The sequence below is a fragment of the Octopus sinensis genome, linkage group LG21, assembly GCF_006345805.1.
Source record: "Octopus sinensis linkage group LG21, ASM634580v1, whole genome shotgun sequence".
NCBI classification, from domain to species: Eukaryota; Metazoa; Mollusca; class Cephalopoda; order Octopoda; family Octopodidae; genus Octopus; species Octopus sinensis.
In genome coordinates, this window is record NC_043017.1 from 3,317,372 (window position 1) to 3,340,175 (window position 22,804).

Sequence of the window (22,804 nt, forward strand, 5' to 3'; positions counted from 1 at the left end):
GAGAGGAGAGGCGGGTATGCATGGATGACTGCTGGTCTTCCATAAACAACCTTGCTCGGACTTGTACCTCGGAGGGTAACTTTCTAGGGGCAATGCCATGGTCATTCATGACCAAAGGGCGTCACCTTTCACCCTAATGTCTAGTTCCATAATCAACTCACTTTATCTAAGTGGTGCCCCAGCATGGTCTTAGTTCAATGACTGACGACAATAAAAGAATAAAAAAAACACATACATGTATGTATATATATATATCTTTATTTTTTTTTTTATTTTTTTTTTTCAGTGTTCAAATTAAAAGAAATATTGGATGAAATGAGTGGAATTCATTTCTAAAAAGGACCCCAAAAAACAATAAAATATAGAGAAAAAAAAAATGAAATGATGATCTCACCAAAGAATGAGTATTTATTCTATTAAAAAAAATAAAATTTTGTAAGTCATGTTTAGAGAGAAAAAAAACTTCCACCAAGAGAAAAGAAGTGAATAAGAGATAAAAACCAACCCAAAATATGCATTAGTTATATTTTGTAAAATAGTTCCTCAGATCTGCTTTTTATACGTTTGTATGTTGTGTGTAAGCATATATATATATATATATATATATATATATATATATATATATTATATATATATATATATATATATATATATATATATATATATAATATATATATATATATATTGTAACACTCACAAGTGTATATATTGATATACATATACAATATGTATACATATAGAGAAATTGAAATCTCCCAGGGAGAAAAAAAAAAGGGGATTAAAAAAGAAAATGAAAGTCTATCATTCGTAAATCTTTTTTTTTCAAGGAGAGAAAGAGGAGAGAGAGAGAGAGGAGAGAAGGAGAGAAAGAGAGAGAGAGGAGAGAGAATTGCCTTATAATAACACGGTCCTGATAATGATTTCCGTAACTGAATATGGGTCACAATTGGAAGAGGGGCGTCTATCTTCAAGGTAACCCTTCTTTTCATCTGCCACAGACCTTGGTATGCGAATGCTTGCCCCACGGTTGGCAACACCAGCTGAAAACTCATGAATAGAAGAGGTTTCATGGCGTCCAGTGAGCCGTCTCACGTTGTCCTGGCCTTTGTTTGGGTCATATGCTCTGATGTGCTCTTCATGATTTTCAGCTAACTTCTCAATAGCTGCCTCGATGTACCTGAAAATACACGGGGGAAAAAAAAAAAAAACAAATTTCTTGCATTAGTACAAAGCCAAAACTTTAAGATACAGGTGACCGAGTCACCATTATTGTTTTCATGTCCACTCTTCCATGCTCGCATAGTTCAGACAAAGCATGTTGAAGCAGATATTCTACCGCCAAATGCTCTTCCTGTCACCAACACTTACCTATTTCCAGTAAGGTAATATTTTCCCCCATAAAACCAAACTTTGTAAAAGTGGTTAGCATGAAAATGAGTGGCTAGTTGTAGAAACCATGTCAAAAATGACATTGGGGCTTGACACAGCTCCACAGCTCATTGACTTCCTGTCAAGCTGTCCAACCCATACCAGAATAGAAAACAGGCATTCAATAATGATGATAATGAACCAGAAAGGCGACGAGCTGGCAGAAATGTTAGCACGCCAGGCGAAATGATTAGCGGTATTTCGTCTGCCGCTACGTTCTGAGTTCAAATTCAGCCGAGGTCAACTTTGCCTTTCATCCTTTCGGGGTCAATTAAAGAAGTACCAGTTACGCACTGGGGCTCGATGTAATCGACTTAATCCGTTTGTCTATCTTTGTCCTCTCTGTGTTTAGCCCCTTGTGGGTGGTAAAGAACTAGGTACTTTGTCTGCCACTACATTCTGAGTTCAAATTCTGCCGAGGTAGACTTTGCCTTTCATCCTTTCGAGGTTGACTATATAAGTACCAGTTACGCACAGGCGTCGATACAATCGACTTAATCCGTTTGTCTGTCTATCTTTGTCCTCTCTGTGTTTAGCCCCTTATGGGTAGTAAAGAACTAGGTACTTCGTCTGCCACTACATTCTGAGTTCAAATTCTGCTGAGGTCGACTTTGACTTTCATCCTTTCGGGGTCGATTAAATAAGTACCAGTTACACACTGGAGTCAATATAATTGACTTAATCCATTTGTCTGTCCCCTCTGTGTGAAGCCCCTTGTGGGCAGTAAAAAATAAGATGTTTCTTCAAAATATGATGGAAGTGCTTGAAAGATGGTGACACAGATAAGGAGGCAAAAAAAAGAAAAATATCGACAGATATACTTACTTCAAACCATTGTCCTTCCTCATGTTTAAGGTACTGAAGTTGGTATGTGCTCCTGCACCATTCCAGTCTCCGGTCATTGGTTTTGGATCAAAACTAATGACAACACCCAAATCTTCAGCAACACGATGAAGAATATACCGGGCCATCCACAAATGATCTCCCATTTCAATACCTTCACATGGCCCAACTTGGAATTCCCACTAGAATGCCAAAACAAAACAAAAATAAGATTAATTTCTTACATAACTATGAGGTTTCAAGGTTAACAACATACCAAACCTGAAAGAAAGAAAAGTGCAGCTGACCTAATATATTGCTACCATTTAATGTCCCGGTTCCATGCCCGGCATGGCTTGAGTGTTTAACCCTTTCATTACTGTATTTATTTTGAGATGCTCTGTGTTTCTTTCAATTACTTTAAAATGTAACAAAGGATTTAGTAAAATAACTTAGTTATCATTAAGCTAGTGTTAGGAACAGAAATTGTGACTAAGGTTTGGTGGAAGATTTTAGTTCAAAACTTATGAAAACAAGACATTTATACTACAGAGGCAGAGTTGGTTTCATCTAGGTTGGTATCGAAAGTGTTAAGAATTGTTTCTCTATTATATATTTGAACCCTTTCATTACCATATTTCTGTTGAGATGCTCTGTGTTTCTTTCAACTACTTTAAAATGTAACAAAGGATTTAGTAAAATAACTTAGTTATCATTCAGCTAGTGTTAGGAACATAAATTGTGACTAAGGTTTGGTGGAAGATTTTAGTTCAAAACTTATGAAAACAAGACATTTATACTACAGAGGCAGAGTTGGTTTCATCTAGGTTGGTATCGAAAGTGTTAAGAATTGTTTCTCTATTATATATTTGAACCCTTTCATTACCATATTTCTGTTGAGATGCTCTGTGTTTCTTTCAACTACTTTAAATGTAACAAAGAATTTAGTAAAATAACTTAGTCATCATTAAGCTAGTGTTAGGAACATAAATTGTGACTAAGGTTTGGTGGAAGATTTTAATTCAGAACTTATTAAAACAAGACATTTGTACTCAGAGCTAGAGCCAGTTTCAGCCGGGTTGGTAACGAAAGAGTTAACAGGATCCGGTGGACCCAAGAACTGCATCATGCTCCAGTATCTGTTTTGGTACAATGTTGGCGCCAAATGAGGGCCACCCATGCTGGAGCCATGCAAAAAGCATCCATGCTGGAGCCATGTAAAAAAGCACCATGACAGCACCAAATGCCAACACCACATACAAAACACTGGCGCTGGTGCCATGAAAAAAAAAAATCACCTAGTACTCTCGGTGAAATGGTTGGCATTAAGAAGGGCATCCAGTAGTAGAGACTATGCCAAAGCAGGCAATTGGAGCCTGATGCCGCTCTCCAGCTGGCTAGCTGCTGCCAAACCATACAACCCATGCCGGCATGGAAAACAGATGTTAAATGATGATGATGATGATAACAGGTATGATTCTCACCTGAGCAGGCATAACTTCAGCATTACAACCACAAATCTTTATTCCAGCATAAAGACAGGCCTTGTAATGGGCTTCCACAATGTCCCGACCGAACACTTTGTTAGCACCGACACCACAGTAATAAGGACCTGAAGAAATACAAGACATGCAATAGATTTTAGCAAGACATTTGAGGGCAGATGACAGCTGTGATGACAAAGCTCATTTTGAAGCCATGTGATTTGGGGTTCAATCCCAATCAGTGGCACAAAGGACAAGTATCTTCAACTATAACCTCAGGCTGACCAATACTTCAGCTGCATGGGTGGGTGGGGGGGTGCCTGTACCAGATCCGTGCAGGGAAGCACCCATGCCTGATCCACACAGGGGAGGGTCTATGCTGGAACAGCACAAAGGGGCACAATGCCAGAGCCACTCAAAGGAAGCTTAACAGTATTGCACGTAGGCTTCCATGTGGTTTCTAACCGACACTGAGTAACGGAAGCTGCGTATGTTTTAGATCTCCCATAAACAATATGTCCCTAGCTCGATGGCTTTGTCAGTTTTTGTGAGAAGACCAAGGGAATGAAACCAAAAGGTTGGCAACAGGAAGAGCATCCGGTCGAAAAATACTGCTTCGACAAGTCTCTGCCAACATATTCCAGTATGGAAATGGCAGAACTGAGGTTGTAGAACGCATAAATACTAGAAGAGATTTTGTTTACAACTTGTTTGATTCTACAACTGATAATAACCATTTTTAATTTAGGCAGAACAACTTTGATAAGAGGGGTTTAGGTGTTTAGAGGATACCATTGACGCTAGTACTTCACAGGTTACCTTTATTTTCTTGACCCTGGAAGAATGAATGGCAAAGGTGACCTCAGCAGAATTTGAACTCAGGCCATACATAAAAAGCCAGATTAAAGGAAAGGGACAAGGGATTTTGTTCAACATTCCAACAATTCTGCCAACTTGCTGCTGCTGCCGCCGCCGCCGACGACGACGACGACGACGATGACGATGATGATGATGATGATGATGATGATATCTTGAATGATTTACTTACTTACATGAGGTATTTTTCTTGTTGCTTCAGATTGCTAACTGAAAGAAAATAAAAATTTCATAAACTTACCCTGTGGACCTGGAAAACCATTTTTAGGCCATCCGAAAGGATAACCATCATAATCCAGCAATGTGTATTCTTGTTCCATTCCAAACCACGGATGTTGTTCTTTCACCGATTCCATCGCACTTACACATGTACATCTTTTATTGGTTTCTGAAATAAAAAATAACAGCAATAACAATAACAACAATCCAATCTACTAAGGGCACAAGGCTTAAGATTTTGGGGAGAGTGGGGGGGGGGCTAGTCAATTACATTGACACCCAGGGCTCAACTGGTATTTGATTGATCCTGGAAGGATGAAAAGCAAAAGTTGACCTTAGAGGTATTTGAACTCTGAACATAAAGGCAGATGAAAACTGCTATGCATTTTGTCAGGTGTGCTAACAATTCTGCCAGGGTGCCACCATAATAATACCTTATTCTTTTATTGCCCACAAGGGCTAATATAAATAAACATACAGGATATATAGTATAACATTAAAAGACAAAAACCAGATGATACAATGGCTTTTCCTCATGTAAACAATAAAATTAAACAAAGTAAAACTCCCAATAAGGGAGGCATTTTAAAGGTCCTTGTGGAAAAAACCCACGAAAGTCACAGGTGCTTGATCAACAGGGCAAGAGCCCTTCTTTCATCTTTCACAGGTGTACGCCCAGAATTGGTCCTTTCACACTGACCATTCTTCCAACACTCGCCCACCTTTCAACGAACTTTCTAGAAGGCAACACCCCTCTCTCCACCCTCAACTTCATTTTCGACTGTAACTTGATGATAATAATAGCAATTTCAAATTTTTGAAAGAATGAACTGACTCCTGTTCATATTCTTTTCTAAGCCTTCAGCATTTGCATTATTCAGTCCAACATAATGCATATTTATTCACATCATCATCATCCAGTGTTTTAAATCCAGGTTATGTCCCCGTTATCAGGGGTGGCCAGATCACATGGTTTTGAATTAATCTTGCATTATCTTGTAGCTTTGAGATTTTGATGAGGTAACTTAATTTTTAGAATGACATTGTAGGGTTGGTGTGAGAGGCTGGATCTGAAGTGTGGACATAAAGGTGGAATATTTTGGCCGAATATGGTCAGTTTAAATGCTAAAGGATTAAACTTGATATACATTCTATTGGTCTTTCATGCCAAACTGCTAAGATATGGATTTGGTAGATGGAAACTGAAAGAAGCCCGTCATATATATGTATATATATCTGTATGTGTGTGTGTGTGTTTATGTGTCTGTGTTTGTCCCCCTCCAACATCGCTTGGCAACCGATGGTGGTGTGTTTACATCCCCATAACTTAGCGGTTCAGCAAGAGACCGATAGAATAAGTACTAGGCTTACAAAGAGTAAGTCCTGGGGTCGATTTGCTTGACTAAAAGGTGGTGCTCCAGCATGGCCACAGTCAAATGACTGAAACAAGTAAAAGAGAGAAAGTCCATATCTGCTACAGTACTGTTTGTGTCCATGACTAATAAGCTCGATTTAATTATAACAAGGAAGCCTCTAGAAATGGTCGTTCGACCTGCTTGAAATAACCAAATCTCTCTGAAACCACAACTTACAGATCATGAATCCTACCAACCCTATACAGAATAGAAAATTAAATTAACCTAATTACAAGATACTAGTTCACAATGCTAAATGCTGAGTCACTTTCCAAGCTAATTGAAAACTAACAGTTTTTTTATCATCAATTTTTTCCTGTAACGTTCTCAAATTTTCAATTAATCACTAACAGCCAAGTTGTTCATAAAACAGGATTCAAATAACCAAAAGATCACGGAATCAATTCTGTTAACTAAAAATGGAAATCAACCACAGACTCAATTTAATGTGAAAAGTCTATTAACCCTTTCGTTACCAACCCGGCTGAAACTGGCTCTGGCTCTGAGTACAAATGTCATGTTTTCATAAGTTTTTAATCAAAATCTTCCACCAAACCTTAGTCACAATTTATCTTCCTAACACTAGCTGAATGATAACTAAGTTATTTTACTAAATTCTTTGTTATACTTAAAGTGATTGAAAGAAATACAGAACATCCCAAAATAAATAAAGTAATGAAAGGGTTAAACAGAAGGTAACCTAGGTGCCATTCTCAACAATGCACTATCTTATACACATCTATAACCTTTCACCCTTATTTCATTTCCTATCCACCCAGCCAGCCAAACTACTCCACTCATATTTTTCTTTTTCCCTCTTCTTTCTGCTTTGATTATTTTTTCTTTCTTTTTCACCCTCTCACCTTGCTTTTGCGGCAAGCAATTTTATCTTCAGCTTACCCCAAGCACATATAGTAGCTATTATTACATCCTTTAACCATTTAGGACTTAAACCGGTTATATCAAACCAAAATATTCTATTGGGTTGTCCGGAAAGTTCGTGCCGATTTATAGTAGCTTACCTTTCGACTTATTTCAGAAAATGGCCGAGTCCATAAGATAGGATTTGACTACACCTCCATTTTGAGCACAGTTTAAGCTATCTTTTCGCAGAAGTAGGTTTATGTTCCTATAACCTGTGTTAATTCTATGTTAATTCTTTAAAATGGAAGATAAGAAAGTTCATTTTCGGTACTTTGGGAACCAGACAAAAATTGCTGCAGCTCGGTTGGGATGTGTTACCCCACCCTCCATATTCACCAGATATTGCTCCTTTGGATTTCCACTTATTCAGGTCTCAGCTGAATAGTCTTAATGGTAAAAATTTTAATTCCTCGGATGACATAAAAAGTCCAGGAATTGAACTCACTATCTCGTGATTGCGAGTTTGATGCTAACCACTGAGTCATGTGCCATCACATCTTAGCACAATTGTTTCTGGTTATCTTTCAAAATACTATACTAATTTAACTAAAAATCTACTTCAACATTCAAGCAATTTTATTATCAACAGTAAAATAACTCTATAAGGATTATACGGGGGGAAGGGCGTGGCGGGAAACCTGAAAAATGTACCTGCAGGTTTTTTGTTGTACTTATAGACATCACACAAAACAAGGCGGTTGTCCCCACGACGGAATGGATCCTTAAATATAGCAACTGGATACAAGTACATATCAGAGTTGGAACCTTCTGCTTGACCTGTACTGGAACCATCAAAATTCCAAATGGGGCAGTCTGAAAAGAGAGAGGGAGAGAGAAAGAGCATTTTTAAAAGGCCTGAATTCATTTTGCAATAAAAAACAAAAAGTTAAAAAATAAAACCATAAAAACCACACTAAGCTCAAAGAACTATTTTTTTTTGACAATATTTTTAATGTCTTAATTTTTATAAAATAAAGAAATTGAAGATCAGAAAGTAAACGAGTGATTTTAGATATTATCAAGTTTGGAATCTAAGGAGAAGGTTCTTCCATAAAATTATGATGGAACGTTGTAGCTTTGAATATTGAACACACTAACCCCTTTAGCATTGGCCAAATCGAGCCCAAATATTCTACCTGGTTTATATTCAAATTAACCAAATCTGGCCTTTCATACCTACCCTCCAATGCCATTCTTAAACCTTTAGCATTTAAACTGGCCATAATCAGCCCAAAATATTCAACTTGTTTTACATTTAAACTGACTGGATCCAACCTCTCACAGTAAAAATAATTCTATGGCATTCAGCTATCCTACCAGGTCAGGATAACTGTGTGAAAAAGTGTTGATTTCTAACTGTGGAGGGAACCTGTGAAAGAGGTCGACCCAGGAAAACATGGGATGAGATGGTGAAGCATGATCTTCGAACATTGGGCCTCATAGAAGCAATGACAAGTAACCAAGACCTTTGGAGATATGCTGTGCTTGAGAAAACCCGTCAAGCCAAGTGAAACTGTAGTCATGGCCGATGCCAATGTCACATAAAAAGCACCCTTTGAACATTGAGCCCTTCAGGGGTGATAAGTGACTGAGACTTTTGGCGATATGCAATACTTGAGAAGACTCAAGTCAAATTATAATTGTGGCCGATGCCGGTGTCACACAACTAGCACCCATCCCAGTGGCACATAAAAATCACCCAGTACACTCTTGGAGTGATTGGCATTAGAAAGAGCATCCGGCCATAGAAACCGTGCCAAATCAGATTGGAACCTGGCACAGGTCTCCAGTTTATCAGTCAAACCGTCCAACCATCAAACCCATGCCACCACCATGGAGGGCAGACACTAAACGAAGACTGAAACGACTAAAAAAGATACTGAAGTTTCTTCAGGATTAAACTAGTCAGGAAATGCTGCTTTAAACTCAGAGATTATGTCTCATAGAATCAGTCCATTTTGTAAAGTGGGTGGTGACAAGAAGGGCATCCAGTTGTAGAAAGCATGCCAAAGCAGACAGTAGGGCTTCGTGTAGGCTTCTGATTTGCCAAACTGTCAAACCCATTCCAATATGGAAAACAAGACATTAAATGATGAAGATGATGATGAATTAAAGGTTGTGTCTGGTGGGTTGCAATCAAAAGGATGAAATTAGAATTGTAAAACTAAATATTTTGGAATAGAAAATCTAACTGAAGGACAAAAGAAAAAAAAACAATTGTCATCTAATATCTGTTTTCCATGCTGACATGTGTTGGACAGTTTGACAGAAGCCAACAAGCCAGAGAGTTGCACCAGACTTCATTGTGTTTTGGCATGGTTTCTACAGATGGATGCCCTGCCTGGTGCAAACCACTCTACAGAATTGTACTGGGGGCTTTTTACATGGTACCATCACTTGTGCGTCTTATGTGGCACCAGCACCAGTCACAAAATATTATCCAATATTATATTGTAAAAAGGAGATTCTGATTACAGTTAGGTTCTTACTCAGATTAAATAATCTGAGTAAGAACCTACCTATCATCAGAATACAAGCAGTCTTCAACATTTGTCCATTTGACTTCTGTCATTAGGAGTGTAGGGCAGTAGAGATTTGAGATTTGTCCTAGTTTCGCACTCCTCCAACAGACAAACCTCAAGAATTGTTTTTAGTAAATTTCAATGAGAGCATTTATGTGGTGACCAAACTTGTTAGAAACTAGTCAAATTCCCCCTAAATCAAACCCATCTGTCTCCAAAGAAGGCATAGGATGATGTAGTGTTATAAAACACTGTTAAAAAAAGGCAGAATGGCTTTGAATGACCCAGAACTAAAGAACAATCGATATTTTAAATCAGTACAAGAACAAATCAAGAAACTATGTACATTATACGCTAAATATTTACATTTTAAAAATCTCTGAAAGTTGATACGAAGAATCAATGATAGAATAAATAATAAAAACATACGATTTTAAACTAGGACACCAAATCAATAAAACTTCTCAAAACATAAGTTTACTCAGGAGAGAGGTGGACTGCAAAAATAGACTGCCAAGAGAGCAGTAACTTATATAACTACTTTTCCCACACTTGCAGGAGTCAGGCAGGTCCTCTCCAATACAGTGATCAGCTTTCACCACTTCTGCCCTTATCTTCTTCAGTCTTCCTATTCCACACTTTTCTTTCACAAGGACCTTTGGGCTTCTTTACCCAGCCTCCACAAACCATGCAAATTACATCTCTAAACTAATGCTTTTATCCCACTGGCATACAACACCTAATTCCTCTTATACCCAGTTTAACCCTTTTGATACCAACCCACCTGAAACCACTTCTGGTTCTGTTGTACAAATATTTTGTTTTCAAAAGTTCTGAATTAAAATCTTCCACCAAACCTTAGTCACAATTTATGTTCCTAACACTAGCTTAATAATAACTAAGTTATTTTACTAAATTCTTTGTTATATTTAAAATTAAAAGATACACAGAACATTTCAACCAGAATGGTGTAACAAAAGGGCTAAGCTAAAGCTTATCAAGTATGATGCCGTTCATGCATAACACATCCAACCTTTACAACTGCATGGCTTTCGGTACAGTCCCACTATGTGGCACCCTGAGCAAGTGACTTCAGCTATAGCCCCAGGTCAGTCAGTGCCTTCTGAGTGGATTTGGTGTGGGAGTGTGTGCATGTGCTAAATTTGTATGTGTCTACCCTGTTCACCTCACAAGAAGTGCCACCATCATACAAATCTGTTCATTTCTGATCTTCTATGAAAATATGTCCAGCCACAGTGGAACTACAACCTTTCTTGGAAATAGGTGAGTGTTGGTGACAGGGAGAGCATCATTTGACTGTAGAAAGCCTGCTCCAGTGAAAATATATATATGAAGTCTGATCAAAAAATATCGGGACTGGTGCTATAAGCCCTTTCTCTTTCTATTTCTTTGTTTATACAAGGGAGTGCTGAAAATACAGGAGGATCAATTAATTATGATTTTATTCATCATATTCCCCTCTCGGATTAACACATTTATGGCAGCTATCCTTCAGTTTTTCTGAGTCCTGTAAAAGAACCTGGAAGGTTGGCCCTGTAGCCAGGCCTTTTGTGATACCCTTAAAAGCCAGAAACATTTCAGCAGCCCCTTATAGAGAGAATAGTGATTTTCCCACCTCCCCGGGAAAAAAAACCCATCGTCAACAATACTATTACTCACAAACCTGAGGGAGCAAAAACGGGATTACAAAAACAAATTGTTAACATACCACTTGGCTGGGCCGGGACCCCTTCCAACGTACGACACTTGCTTCGCAGACCTTCACCAGTACCGTCAATCCAAATATATTCACACATGACATTCTCTTTATCTTGAGGAAGTTCCAAGTAGTGGTTGAGGACAGTCTTGTCCGTGGTGGCTGGATATGAACGTGATTGAGTCATTGTGTATCTGGAATGTAATCAAAAATAAATACATAAGTCAGCAGCCCACAACCCTTTGCGGCCCCAAACACTCCCTTAATGGCATTTTAATCAGAGCAAAGTTAATTTTGAGTGGTTGTTTATTATTCCATCAAGTTTGCATTTCTTTTAAAAATCATTTACATAGGCGCAGGAGTGGCTGTGTGGTAAGTAGCTTGCTAACCAACCACATGGTTCCAGGTTCAGTCCCACTGCGTGGCACCTTGGGCGAATGTCTTCTGCTATAGCCCCGGGCCGACCAATGCCTTGTGAGTGGATTTGGTAGACGGAAACTGAAAGAAGCCTGTCTGTGTGTTTGTGTGTCTGTGTTTGCCCCCCCCCCCCAACATCACTTGACAACCGATGCTGGTGTGCTTACGTCCCCGTCACTTAGCGGTTCGGCAAAAGAGACCGATGGAATAAGTAAAAGGCTTACAAAGAATAAGTCCCGGGGTCGATTTGCTCGACTAAATGCGGTGCTCCAGCATGGCCACAGTCAAATGACTGAAACAAGTAAAATAGTAAAAGAGTATATGGTTCTGGGTTCAGTCCCACTGCATTGGCACCTTGGACAAGTGTCTTTTACCATAGCCTCAGGCTTACCAAAGCCTTGCGAGTGGATTTTGTAGAAGGAAACTTAAGAAGCCCATTGTGTATGTACGTATATATACACATATGTATATAATTTAGAGGAAAACCTCTATTAAACAATTCAATAATGAAAGATGTTATTCACACCTATAAAAACCTTATTCTAAAAATCAATAAAGTACAAAAACAATAAATAGTAGTATTTATTGATTTTGTACTTTATTGATTTTTAGAATAAGCTTTTTATAGTGTTTTCTATATGGTGTGAATAACACCATTCTTTGTTGAATTGTTTAATAGAGGTTTCTCTCTAAATTATATATAGTGAAATTTGACTTAAAATTGCTAAACTGAATTTTTCCCTGTAAGTTTGGAATTATAGTCCCTAATATATATATATACACACACATATATATATATATATATATATATATATACATACATACACACACATACATATATGCCAGCGCTGCCTCGACTGGCTTCCGTGCCGGTGGCACGTAAAATGCACCAGTCCGACCGTGGCCATTGCCAGCCTCGCCTGGCACCTGTGCAGGTGGCACGTAAAAAGCACCCACTACACTCACGGAGTGGTTGGCGTTAGGAAGGGCATCCAGCTGTAGAAACACTACTAGATCAGACTGGGCCTGGTGCAGCCTTCTGGCTTCCCAGACCCCAGTCGAACCGTCCAACCCATGCTAGCATGGAGAACGGACGATGATGATGATGATATATATCCGTGGGCATGTGTGTGGTCTATGTGTCTGTGCTTGTCAGCTGGTGCTGGTGTGTTTCAGTTCTTGTAACTTAGCAGTTCAGCAAAAGAATGAATAAAATAAACAGGTTTTACAAAATAAGTGCTAGGGTCGAGTTCAGGAATCAAAAAAACAAAAAAAAAATGAAGTCCTGTTTAATGTTTGCAATAAAAATTCAAAAAATTATAAAACTAAAACTTTTTTGAAATGTTCAAATTCTTTTGAAAACACATTAACTATTTTCAAAACTTTATAGAACAGATTTTGGCTGCCGCACACTTCCAGTAAATTGTTTCCACATACTGTGTTTAATTAGAAAACAAGCAATTAAATGGAGTTAATTACTTTCCCAAACTTCAACAGGAGCCTCTATGATATTGCTTGACTTGCTAGAAATAACTGAGAAGTCTCACACTATCTTCAACAGGTCTTAAGATAATAACTTTTGGTGTTAACATGGTCCGATTTGAAAATTTTTCTTCTACGGAATGAAGAGCAAGCCTTCTTCTATCATACTCTCAATTTTGGTTAATTTGCGCTGCAGGGTCTCAAAGGAGATAGTATTAGTTGGGTTAATATAGGGCGTAACAAATATCAGAAAATCAAAAAAAAAATGTGTGTAATAGGTGTAAAACAACTTCCTATGAACGAATATGAAAAAAAAAATTCGCGCACGCGAAAGGGGGGTGGGGGAGAGGCCTCGGAATATTTATATCGGGAATTTCCGAAAGCGTCTGAACCGGGCACAAAAACAAAAACAAAAACAGCGTAATAGGTGTAAAACAACTTGCTCTAAACGACTATCACGAAAAAAATGCGCGCTCGCGAAAGGGGGGTGGGGGAGAGGCTTCGGAAATTTCACATCTTCAGTCCACGGCCTTTAAACTAAGAAAAAATAGTGTAATTGGTGTAAAACTACTTGTTCTAAACGAATATCAAGAACACACACTCACACATGAATCATAAACTCCGTATTTCGCAAAAAAAAAAAAAATAAAGAGAAGAAATTCTGGAAAAAGTGAAGAAATGTTGGATCTCCGCCATGTGAATCAAAATACGTGTCAGAAACATCTTGAAATACTACAGAAATTATGTTACGAAAATGATAATGTATACATACCTCTTTGAGTGGTCCATCGATAATGATGATAAAGAAATGAGTTGGATTTGAACTCAGAATATTGACTAACACAACTACATACTACAAGACTCAAAATATTCAGCCAAGTCACCACCCTTTAACTAGCAATAATAATAACATCAATAACATAACAGCCAAAAGATTTATTTGTTCTGAAAATAACAATCATAGTAAATAAATATGTTCTTTAATATTCACATTCATGTGCACAGTTAAACACACTTACATACAAACAGTCACGCATGCATAATACAGAACGGAACACATAAATGAAGGATGCATTACTTAGTATATATTACATCTAGAGAATTTTGATTAATAAGTCAAATATGCAAATTATAAAGATAATTAATTGCTTTACTAAACAGTGTTGTAAAGGTGAAAAAATAAATTTGGGAAAAAAATACACGCCAAAACTAATTAATAAAGGATAATTAGGGAAGGATTGACACAAAATAATAATTTTTTCTGTCTCTTTTTTTCTGATAAATGCATCTTAATAAGTGAGAATTGCATATATCTGAACTATTTCAAAGAAAAGCATAAATTTAATGTTTAAAATAGCTTTAACCAAGGAATGAGATCCAACATTTCTTCACTTTTTCCAGAATTTCTTCTCTTTATTTTTTTTTTTTTTGCGAAATACGGAGTTTATGATTCATGTGTGAGTGTGTGTTCTTGATACTCGTTTAGAACAAGTAGTTTTACACCAATTACACTATTTTTTCTTAGTTTAAAGGCCGTGGACTGAAGATGTGAAATTTCCGAAGCCTCTCCCCCACCCCCCTTTCGCGAGCGCGCATTTTTTTCATGATAGTCGTTTAGAGCAAGTTGTTTTACACCTATTACGCTGTTTTTGTTTTTGTGCCCGGTTCAGACGCTTTCGGAAATTCCCGATATAAATATTCCGAGGCCTCTCCCCCACCCCTCTTTCGCGAGAGCGCATTTTTTTTTGTCATATTCGTTTAGAGCAAGTTGTTTTACACATATTACACTATTTTTTTTTTGTTTTGGTGCCCGGGTCAGCTCCTCAGACGCTTTCGGAACTTCCGATGTGAATTTTCCGAGGCCTCTCCCCCACCCCCCTTTCGCGTGCGCGAATTTTTTTTTTCATATTCGTTCATAGGAAGTTGTTTTACACCTATTACACACATTTTTTTTTTGATTTTCTGATATTTGTTACGCCCTATATTAACCATTAGTTGAAGGCTACCAAACCTGCCATACACAGACAACTTCAGCTTTATATATAGAGAGAGAGATTGCAAATGTAAACAAACTATATTTGTACGCTTCAAATGTGAACGAAGTGTATCTATTCTCACAAAAAGTACAACCACTACGCGAAGTGGTTAAGAGCGCGGGCTACTAACCCCAAGATTCCCAGTTCGATTCCAGGCAGTGACCTGAATAATAATAACATCGAAAAATACCTTAAGAATGGGAACCTAGGTTCGAAATTTCCCCGAGACACCTGATGAAGGCTGGAGGGTATATCAGCCGAAACGTTGTGTTAACAACAAACAAGATGAGGACAAATATCCGCCAAATGTAAATAATTCCTCATCTCTTAAATATAGAACTGTGTAAATCAGTTTTGGTGTTATTTTATTTTGCGAGGTTTCGGATTAGGAATCCCATACCTGATGGGTAAGGGAGAGAGGGCTTATATATTTTCTTAGTATTCTCTTTTTTCATATAACGGAAATTACAACTGGGGAACGGATTAAGTGTTAACCACCACCAAAAGGAACACGAAGAGCATCATTTCTGATATTTTAAAACGAAATCTCCGAAAACTTTTTCTCCGAAAAAAAAGTAACATAAGAAAAGTTCGAAAAGTAAAAGTTAAAAAGAAATTACACTAAAATGGACAAATGCCAAACAAGAAGACATTCCATCTGTGACCATCTCGTATATATTTTGGACTACACAGGGTAATAATTCTTTGAAGATAATAGGAATGCGAGTTGACGCAGATAGGGTTGCTATTTCTAGCAAGTGCAGTGACAAATACTTTTAATAAGTTTCGAAAAACTCAGCTGGTTAGCATTGAGATGAATCACTGATTCGGCAGAAGTCTAAGAAAGCTGTTCACGTGGATGCCCTCGTGCTTGCATGTAAACAAAGATGTTATTCTAACCTACTAAAAAACATAAACAAGTACATGGGATCATCAGTTTCGACGGAAACTATCGCAGCTGCTCAATGAGTGACTGAATATATTTCAGGGGCACGTGTGTGAAACATCTTCCACACGCAAAATCAGCGTGACTATAAGTGTAACAAAGTCGACCGTATTATTCGGGGTGTCGTTCAGTCGACGGATAAGTTTACAGAATCTTGAGAAACTTCGCCTACCACTTCTTTACGTCTGAAAACAAAACCAGACAAAACATAAGATAATGGGATTTTATCTCTCTCTATATATATAAAGCTGAAGTTGTCTGTGTATGGCAGGTTTGGTAGCCTTCAACTAACACTATCTCCTCCGAGACCCTGCGGCGCAAGTTGACCAAAATTGAGAGTATGATAGAAGAAGGCTTGCTCTTCCTTCCGTAGAAGAAAAAATTCAAATCGAACCTTGTTAACGCCAAAAATTATTTACATAAAAAATGTGCTTTTTTTTTCCTATGAAAATCCCTATTTTTTACGATCTTTTTGACTGCTGTGTCGCCATTTTTCGGTGTATTTCAACCAGAAAAATGTTCACTTAAAGAGAATAACAAGCTACATAATGCAACATTTTTACTTTTCAAAAATTCCAATTCTAAAGGGTCGAAACAAACCCGAGCAACGCCGGGCGATACTGCTAGTTTTTTTTTTAATTTCTCAATGTGGACGCTCCACGTATCCGAATCAATTCCTAAATCTCTCTCCAAATCATTCCCCTACAAGCGACAGAAGGACATTGTATGCTCACAGCCATCAATTTTGATTCTAATACTCACTATAGTGTTGTTTGTTATTCTCTGCAAGAACGGCTAAACTTTAGTAAAACTAGTTGCCTTGTGTTAAAAAAAAAAATCTCAGCTGTCATAAATCTGCACATCAAGATTGAGCAAGAAGTTTTTAAACTTGTCATTGCTGATAAGCAAAATACATGGGATGGCCATGGTTAAAACGCCTATGGTCAACGGGTAGACAGATTTGCTCTATTAAGACTGAGCTGAAGTGAAGTATAATTTAAAAAGTTTATGTAGGAGCAGGTGTGGCTGTGTGGTAAATAGCTTGCTTACCAACCACATGGTTCTGGGTTCAGTCCCACTGCGTGGCATCTTGGACAAGTGCCTTCTACTATAGCCTCGGGTCGGCCAAAGCCTTGAGTGGATTTGGTAGACGGAAACTGGAAGAAGCCTATTGTATATATGAACATATATATGTATATGTGTGTGTGTATATGTTTGTGTGTCTGTGTTTGTCCCCACAACATTGCTTGACAACCGATGCTGGTGTGTTTGCGTCCCGTAACTTAGCGGTTCGGCAAAAGAGACCGATAGAATAAGTACTAGGCTTCCAAAGAATAAGTCCTGGGGACGATTTGCTCGACTAACGGCATGGCCACAGTCAAATGACTGAAACAAATAAAAGAATAATCCGTTCCACTATAGGCACAAGGCCTGCAATTTTAAAGGCCCTTAGTAACTGGCCGATACTTATTTTATCGACCTTGAAAGGATGAAAGGCGAAGTCGACTGTGGGACAGAATTTGAAAAAGTCCATGTAATAATAATAATAATAATACGATGTGAAGTGTTCGATGAAGACAACCATGTTAGCAACTTATCTATTTATTTTTATATATTTTCCCTTCGTTCGTGACAAACGTGGCACTCGGGAAAAAGAAAGAAAAACTTCAAAAAGCGTTTTGTGACTTGTCAAACATGTAGGACGAGTGTCCAACATTAACGATCCTGTATACGTGGTTGCTCGTGAACTGAATCACCCTTCCTACTATCATAAGGAAGGACTGCACTATCGCAGATAATATCAGTCTTTTCTACATAATCCGTACGATAAAAATGCCTATACGGGCCTCTCTGCTCGATCAGGGTTCACTCGTGGTTAAATAAAAAGCCCGCGAGACAGCGCACGCACGCACGAGTTTGAATTTATAGGGCGAAAAGGAGTCCCTATATGGTTTATTTGACCTGCTAGAAATAGCAACGTTTAATTTTCACCAACCTAGTTTATTTATGACTACATGCATAATCAAATGTATGTATACTAATGGAATACCTATGACCTTTAGTCAACTACGACCAGGGTCTTTGGCCTGAGTCTAAACAAAATATTAATATCGAATAACAGGCAACATAAGAAGTTAAAAGATTCTGTGAAAAAGTTTCGTTTAAAATATAATTAAAGAAAAACAGTGCACAGACACAAAATTTGGATAATAGTCAAGTTTTAAACAAGTAATTAATGGATAAATTAGTAAAATATACAGCATAAACAATAAGCTAATTGAGTTGCTAAAGAGAGAGAGAGAGAGAATGTGTGTGTGTGTGTGTTATACATACATAACACGCACACCATATATATGTATATACACACGTACACACACTTGAGAATAAAGACAAATTGAAGGGAGTTACAAAATAAAGATACAAGCAAAATATCTTAGCAAGGTCAAATCTAATAATAATAATGTTATTTAATACATCGTTATTTGTTCAATTTAGCAACTAGTTTTACTAATGTTTAGCCATTCTTGCAGAGAATTACAGACAGCACTGTAGTGGGTGTTATAATAAAAAAAGGTTGATAGCTATAGGCATCACATCTTTTAACCAAACAGTGTATGAATGTTGCACTACATTATTCAACGTAAACTTTGAAAATAATAGAATGTGGTGTAAAAAAAGATTTAGCTGCTATTTCTAGTAATTTCTAGTAGTCTCCCAGCAAGTTTTAGAAAATTGTTTGAACGTCCAAGTTAGCCACTACTGGTCACGCAAGCAGAGTTATAATCGAAGGCGTTCCAACCGTAACCATCCAGTCTGGCTTACATCATCCTGCCTAAGATTACATCAGCCAAACATATATATATATTTTTTTTTTTTTTTTTTTTTTAAGAAAGTAGGCTACGATTTGTGATTTATAATAAATCTTTTCCCGAAGGAAACTCCCACGATAGCTTTAACACTTCAGGAAGTAAAAACTGATTCTAAGTCCATAGAAAAAATATGTCCTGCAATTTTATTAACACGATCTTAATCTACATCGCCAAAAACAAAATCTTTTTAAAAGTGCATTTTTGATTATCAAGTTACGAAAAAAAAGTCACGCGACACCACCGATTTGTGGTTTGTCGAGGGGTTCTCAAATTATTGCAATCAAACCCCAAGATACACATAGAAAATACATATACTATGGTTAAGATTTGTAAAGCAGTAATAGTACCTCAAGACAACACAAGAAAAAAAAATCTCTGCTTAATATATCACATACTAGGATTCGTAAGCTTATGATAGGAATAAAGCGCGCAACTTTGATTAGGATTCGGTAATTAATTGTTTGTCGCATGGCAGAAAGCCTAAAATTTTGGAGGAATGAGTTGGTAGCAACGACCTTAATAACAACAATTCACAATTTCAGCTGTTCATTACACGTGGATTGAGTAGATAAGAGCTTCTTCCGAAACAAGGCGCGCGCGAGTATAGAAATATATAGAAATTGTGTGAATGTGCCAAAATGTAATTTCCTCGAATAAAAGAAAAAATAAGGAGGGGAATTTTTTAATCTACCAATTATTTTTTTTTTATCCATTTGCATAATTTTTTTTTTTTTTTTTTTCAAATTTACGTTTCCCTAAATTCAGACAAAACTGAAAATTTACGGAAAATAGGAGAGCCCCCACATGAAAAAAAAAAAGGGGGAATGACAGAATTGTAATCTATAGGGATAAAAAATACGCGATTCATAATTTCCGACTCTTCAACGTAAACACGATATAATGTAGTGGTGGGGGTCTTTTGTTTCCCGAAAACAAGAACAAAAAGGGATCGCAACAAAACTTACCCTTTTGTGGTTTGATCCTTAAAAAATTAATGAAGTTTTCACGATGAAGTTACTGTTTAGAAAAAACAGAACTGGTATCTTTAAAATACGAAAGGTGGATGATAAGATGTGCTTGTGCGAAAGATAAGCTGTGGGTCCGTTTGAGTGTTGAACGAATTGAAATACAAACAACGGACACCTGACACAAAAAAGTTTTAATAAAGTTGAAGAGTTGGCAACATTTTATACCTCAAAAACCAGCCTCACTTTCAGTTGCTAGGCGAGGGGGGCGGGAGAAAGGAAAAGGGGAAAGAAGAGGGAACGAGAGATAGGGAAAAGGAAGAAGGAAACAAAGAGGGGGAAAACTTTTTTCTTTTTCCTTTTTCTTTTGTCACTAAAAGTATTACAATTAATAGTTTTAATAATTTTTTCACTCTCGCCTCTTCCTTTCCTCCACAAACCAACCAATTAGCTATCGGCAAATACTTTGGCTTCGATCACTGAATTTTTTTCATTCGCCCAGTAATTCATTCTTTCTTTCTCTCTCTCACTCTTTCTCTCTCTCTCTCTCACTCACTGTCTCAACCCCTTTCAGTTTTAATCTTTCTATTTCTTCCTCAGTCTCCTCCTCTTTCTCCTCTCTCTCTCTCTCTCTCTCTTTCTGTCTTTCCCGGAAACACAGTCGACCACTTCATACTCTAGTTTTTCTCTCAAATCAAATATACTCTCTCTCTCTCTCTCTTCCTCTCTGCCTTCGTCTCTCTTCCTCTCTGTCTTCTTCTCTCATTCTCTCTCTCTCTCTCGCACTCTGCCTTCTTCTCTCTCTCTCTCTCTCTCTCTGTTGACCACCTCATACTCCACCAGTCTTTCTTGACAAATCCCACACTTTCTCTTTACCTTCCGTGTCGTCTTACACTCCGTCTATTTCATTCATACTTTCTCTCTATCTTCATTTTGTTCTCTCAGAAGAGTCAGTCATCACGCCAATATTAACAACACACACACACACCGGTTCGATTCTCTTCCTTTATTATTAATCGGTTAGATATCTACCCAAACTAAACTAATCAACCAATTGTTTAACTTGTTGGTTAAACAATCATTCGTTTTCTGTTGTTTTTTTTTATTCACATAAAGAATCTTACAAACGAAATATCTTTGTAGCGCTTTCTTCCGTAAATTTCTGCCAGTTCTCTCTCTCTCTCTCTCTCTCTCTCTCACACAGTTTCATTTCTTTCTCAAATCATATTTTCTCTCTCTTTCTCTCTCTCTCTCTCTCTCTCTCTTTAGTTGTGTGTCTCTCTTCCTTCTCGCTCACTTCAACTACTTTTATCTCCTCACACCCGCTTCATATATATATTTACAATTCATTTTCTTATTTTCTTTTCCTCCTCAATCGCTCCCGGTTTTCTCGCCTCCGCTTTAATCTCTTCCTCCAAATAATCTACCTTTCACCATTCTGTTTCTTTACTACCCACAAGGTGCCACACACACAGAGGGGACAAACAAGGACAGACAAACGGATTAAGTCGATTACATCGACCCCAGTACTTAACTGGTACCCGAAAGGATGAAAGGCAAGGTCGACTTCGGTAGAATTTGAACTCAAAACGTAAAGACAGACGAAATACCTATTTCTTTTCTACCCACAAGGGGCTAAACACAGAGGGGACAAACAAGGACAGACAAACGGATCAAGTCGATTACATCGACCCCAGTGTGTAACTGGTACTTATATAATCGACCCCGAAAGGATGAAAGGCAAGGTCGACTTCGGCGGAATTCGAACTCAGAACGTAACGGCAAACGAAATACGACTACGCATTTCGCCCGGCGTGCTAACCACTCTGCCAGCTCGCCGCCTCATTCTCCACCATGCTTTATTCCTCTCGTTGTTTTCTTTGTTTCAAATTATTTTCTTCTTCTTTTCCGATCGTCCCTCCCTCTACGAAAAAAAAACCCCAAATGACTGTAATTGAGATGCTTTTGATTAATCGATCTAGCATCGATCAGTGTCTGACGTGAGGCTAAACAACTTTTTTTTTTCAAAAGCCGAAGAGACTGACCCTCTTTGAAAATAGGCACCGCATTGTGGTGTATTTTTGTAACTGATGTGAAATTGGCGGGAGATTCGTTGTTCACTGCTGATAGTCAGCCCCCAGTGAAACAGACAACCCTATGATTAAAAGGGGTTCCACATGGGTTCATCCGGCTGCCCGGGAACAGATGTACTCTTGACTACATAATACCAAAAATAAAACGGAATATTTTTTCAGTATTTTATGTAAAAACAGAAAATATTATAATTTATTATTTTACCTCAAAAAAAAGTAATTTAATATTATATTGGACCAATCCCTTAAAATAATAGCAGAGTAATTATTTCGCCGAAAATCGTAATCTTTTTGGATTGTTTTAAATATCGGAGATGACGATTGTAAAAAAAGAGATCAATTTTCCTTTCCTTTACTCTTTTACTTGTTTCAGTCATTTGAATGCGGCCATGCTGGAGCACCGCCTTTAGTCGAGCAACTCGACCCCGGGACTTATTCTTTGTAAGCCCAGTACTTATTCTATCGGTCTCTTTTGCCGAACCGCTAGGTGACGGGGACGTAAGCACACCAGCATCGGTTGTCAGGCGATGTTGGGGGGGGGGGAGGACAAACACACACACAAACAGACACACATACACACACACACAC

At 37.8% G+C, this 22,804-nt stretch overlaps 1 protein-coding gene across 4 annotated transcripts in view; it reads right to left on the reverse strand.

The window, feature by feature from the left end:
• Positions 1–836: 836 nt before the first annotated feature.
• The window catches only part of LOC115222946 (glutamine synthetase), a 96,175-nt gene continuing 74,207 nt past the window's right edge, over positions 837–22,804 (reverse strand). The window contains exons 1-7 of one of the 4 annotated variants that reach the window (XM_029793350.2): positions 20,124–20,397; positions 11,420–11,601; positions 7,820–7,981; positions 4,852–4,998; positions 3,735–3,862; positions 2,254–2,453; positions 837–1,177 (exon numbers count right to left, since the gene is read on the reverse strand). In XM_029793350.2, coding sequence (XP_029649210.1) covers positions 895–1,177; positions 2,254–2,453; positions 3,735–3,862; positions 4,852–4,998; positions 7,820–7,981; positions 11,420–11,594 — 1,095 coding nt within the window. In that variant the 5' untranslated portion in view covers positions 11,595–11,601; positions 20,124–20,397 and the 3' untranslated portion in view covers positions 837–894. Of the gene's footprint in view, positions 1,178–2,253; positions 2,454–3,734; positions 3,863–4,851; positions 4,999–7,819; positions 7,982–11,419; positions 11,605–20,119; positions 20,398–22,804 lie in introns of those variants that run through there. The other 3 variants (XM_036511975.1, XM_036511974.1, XM_029793349.2) reach the window with 3 other exon arrangements.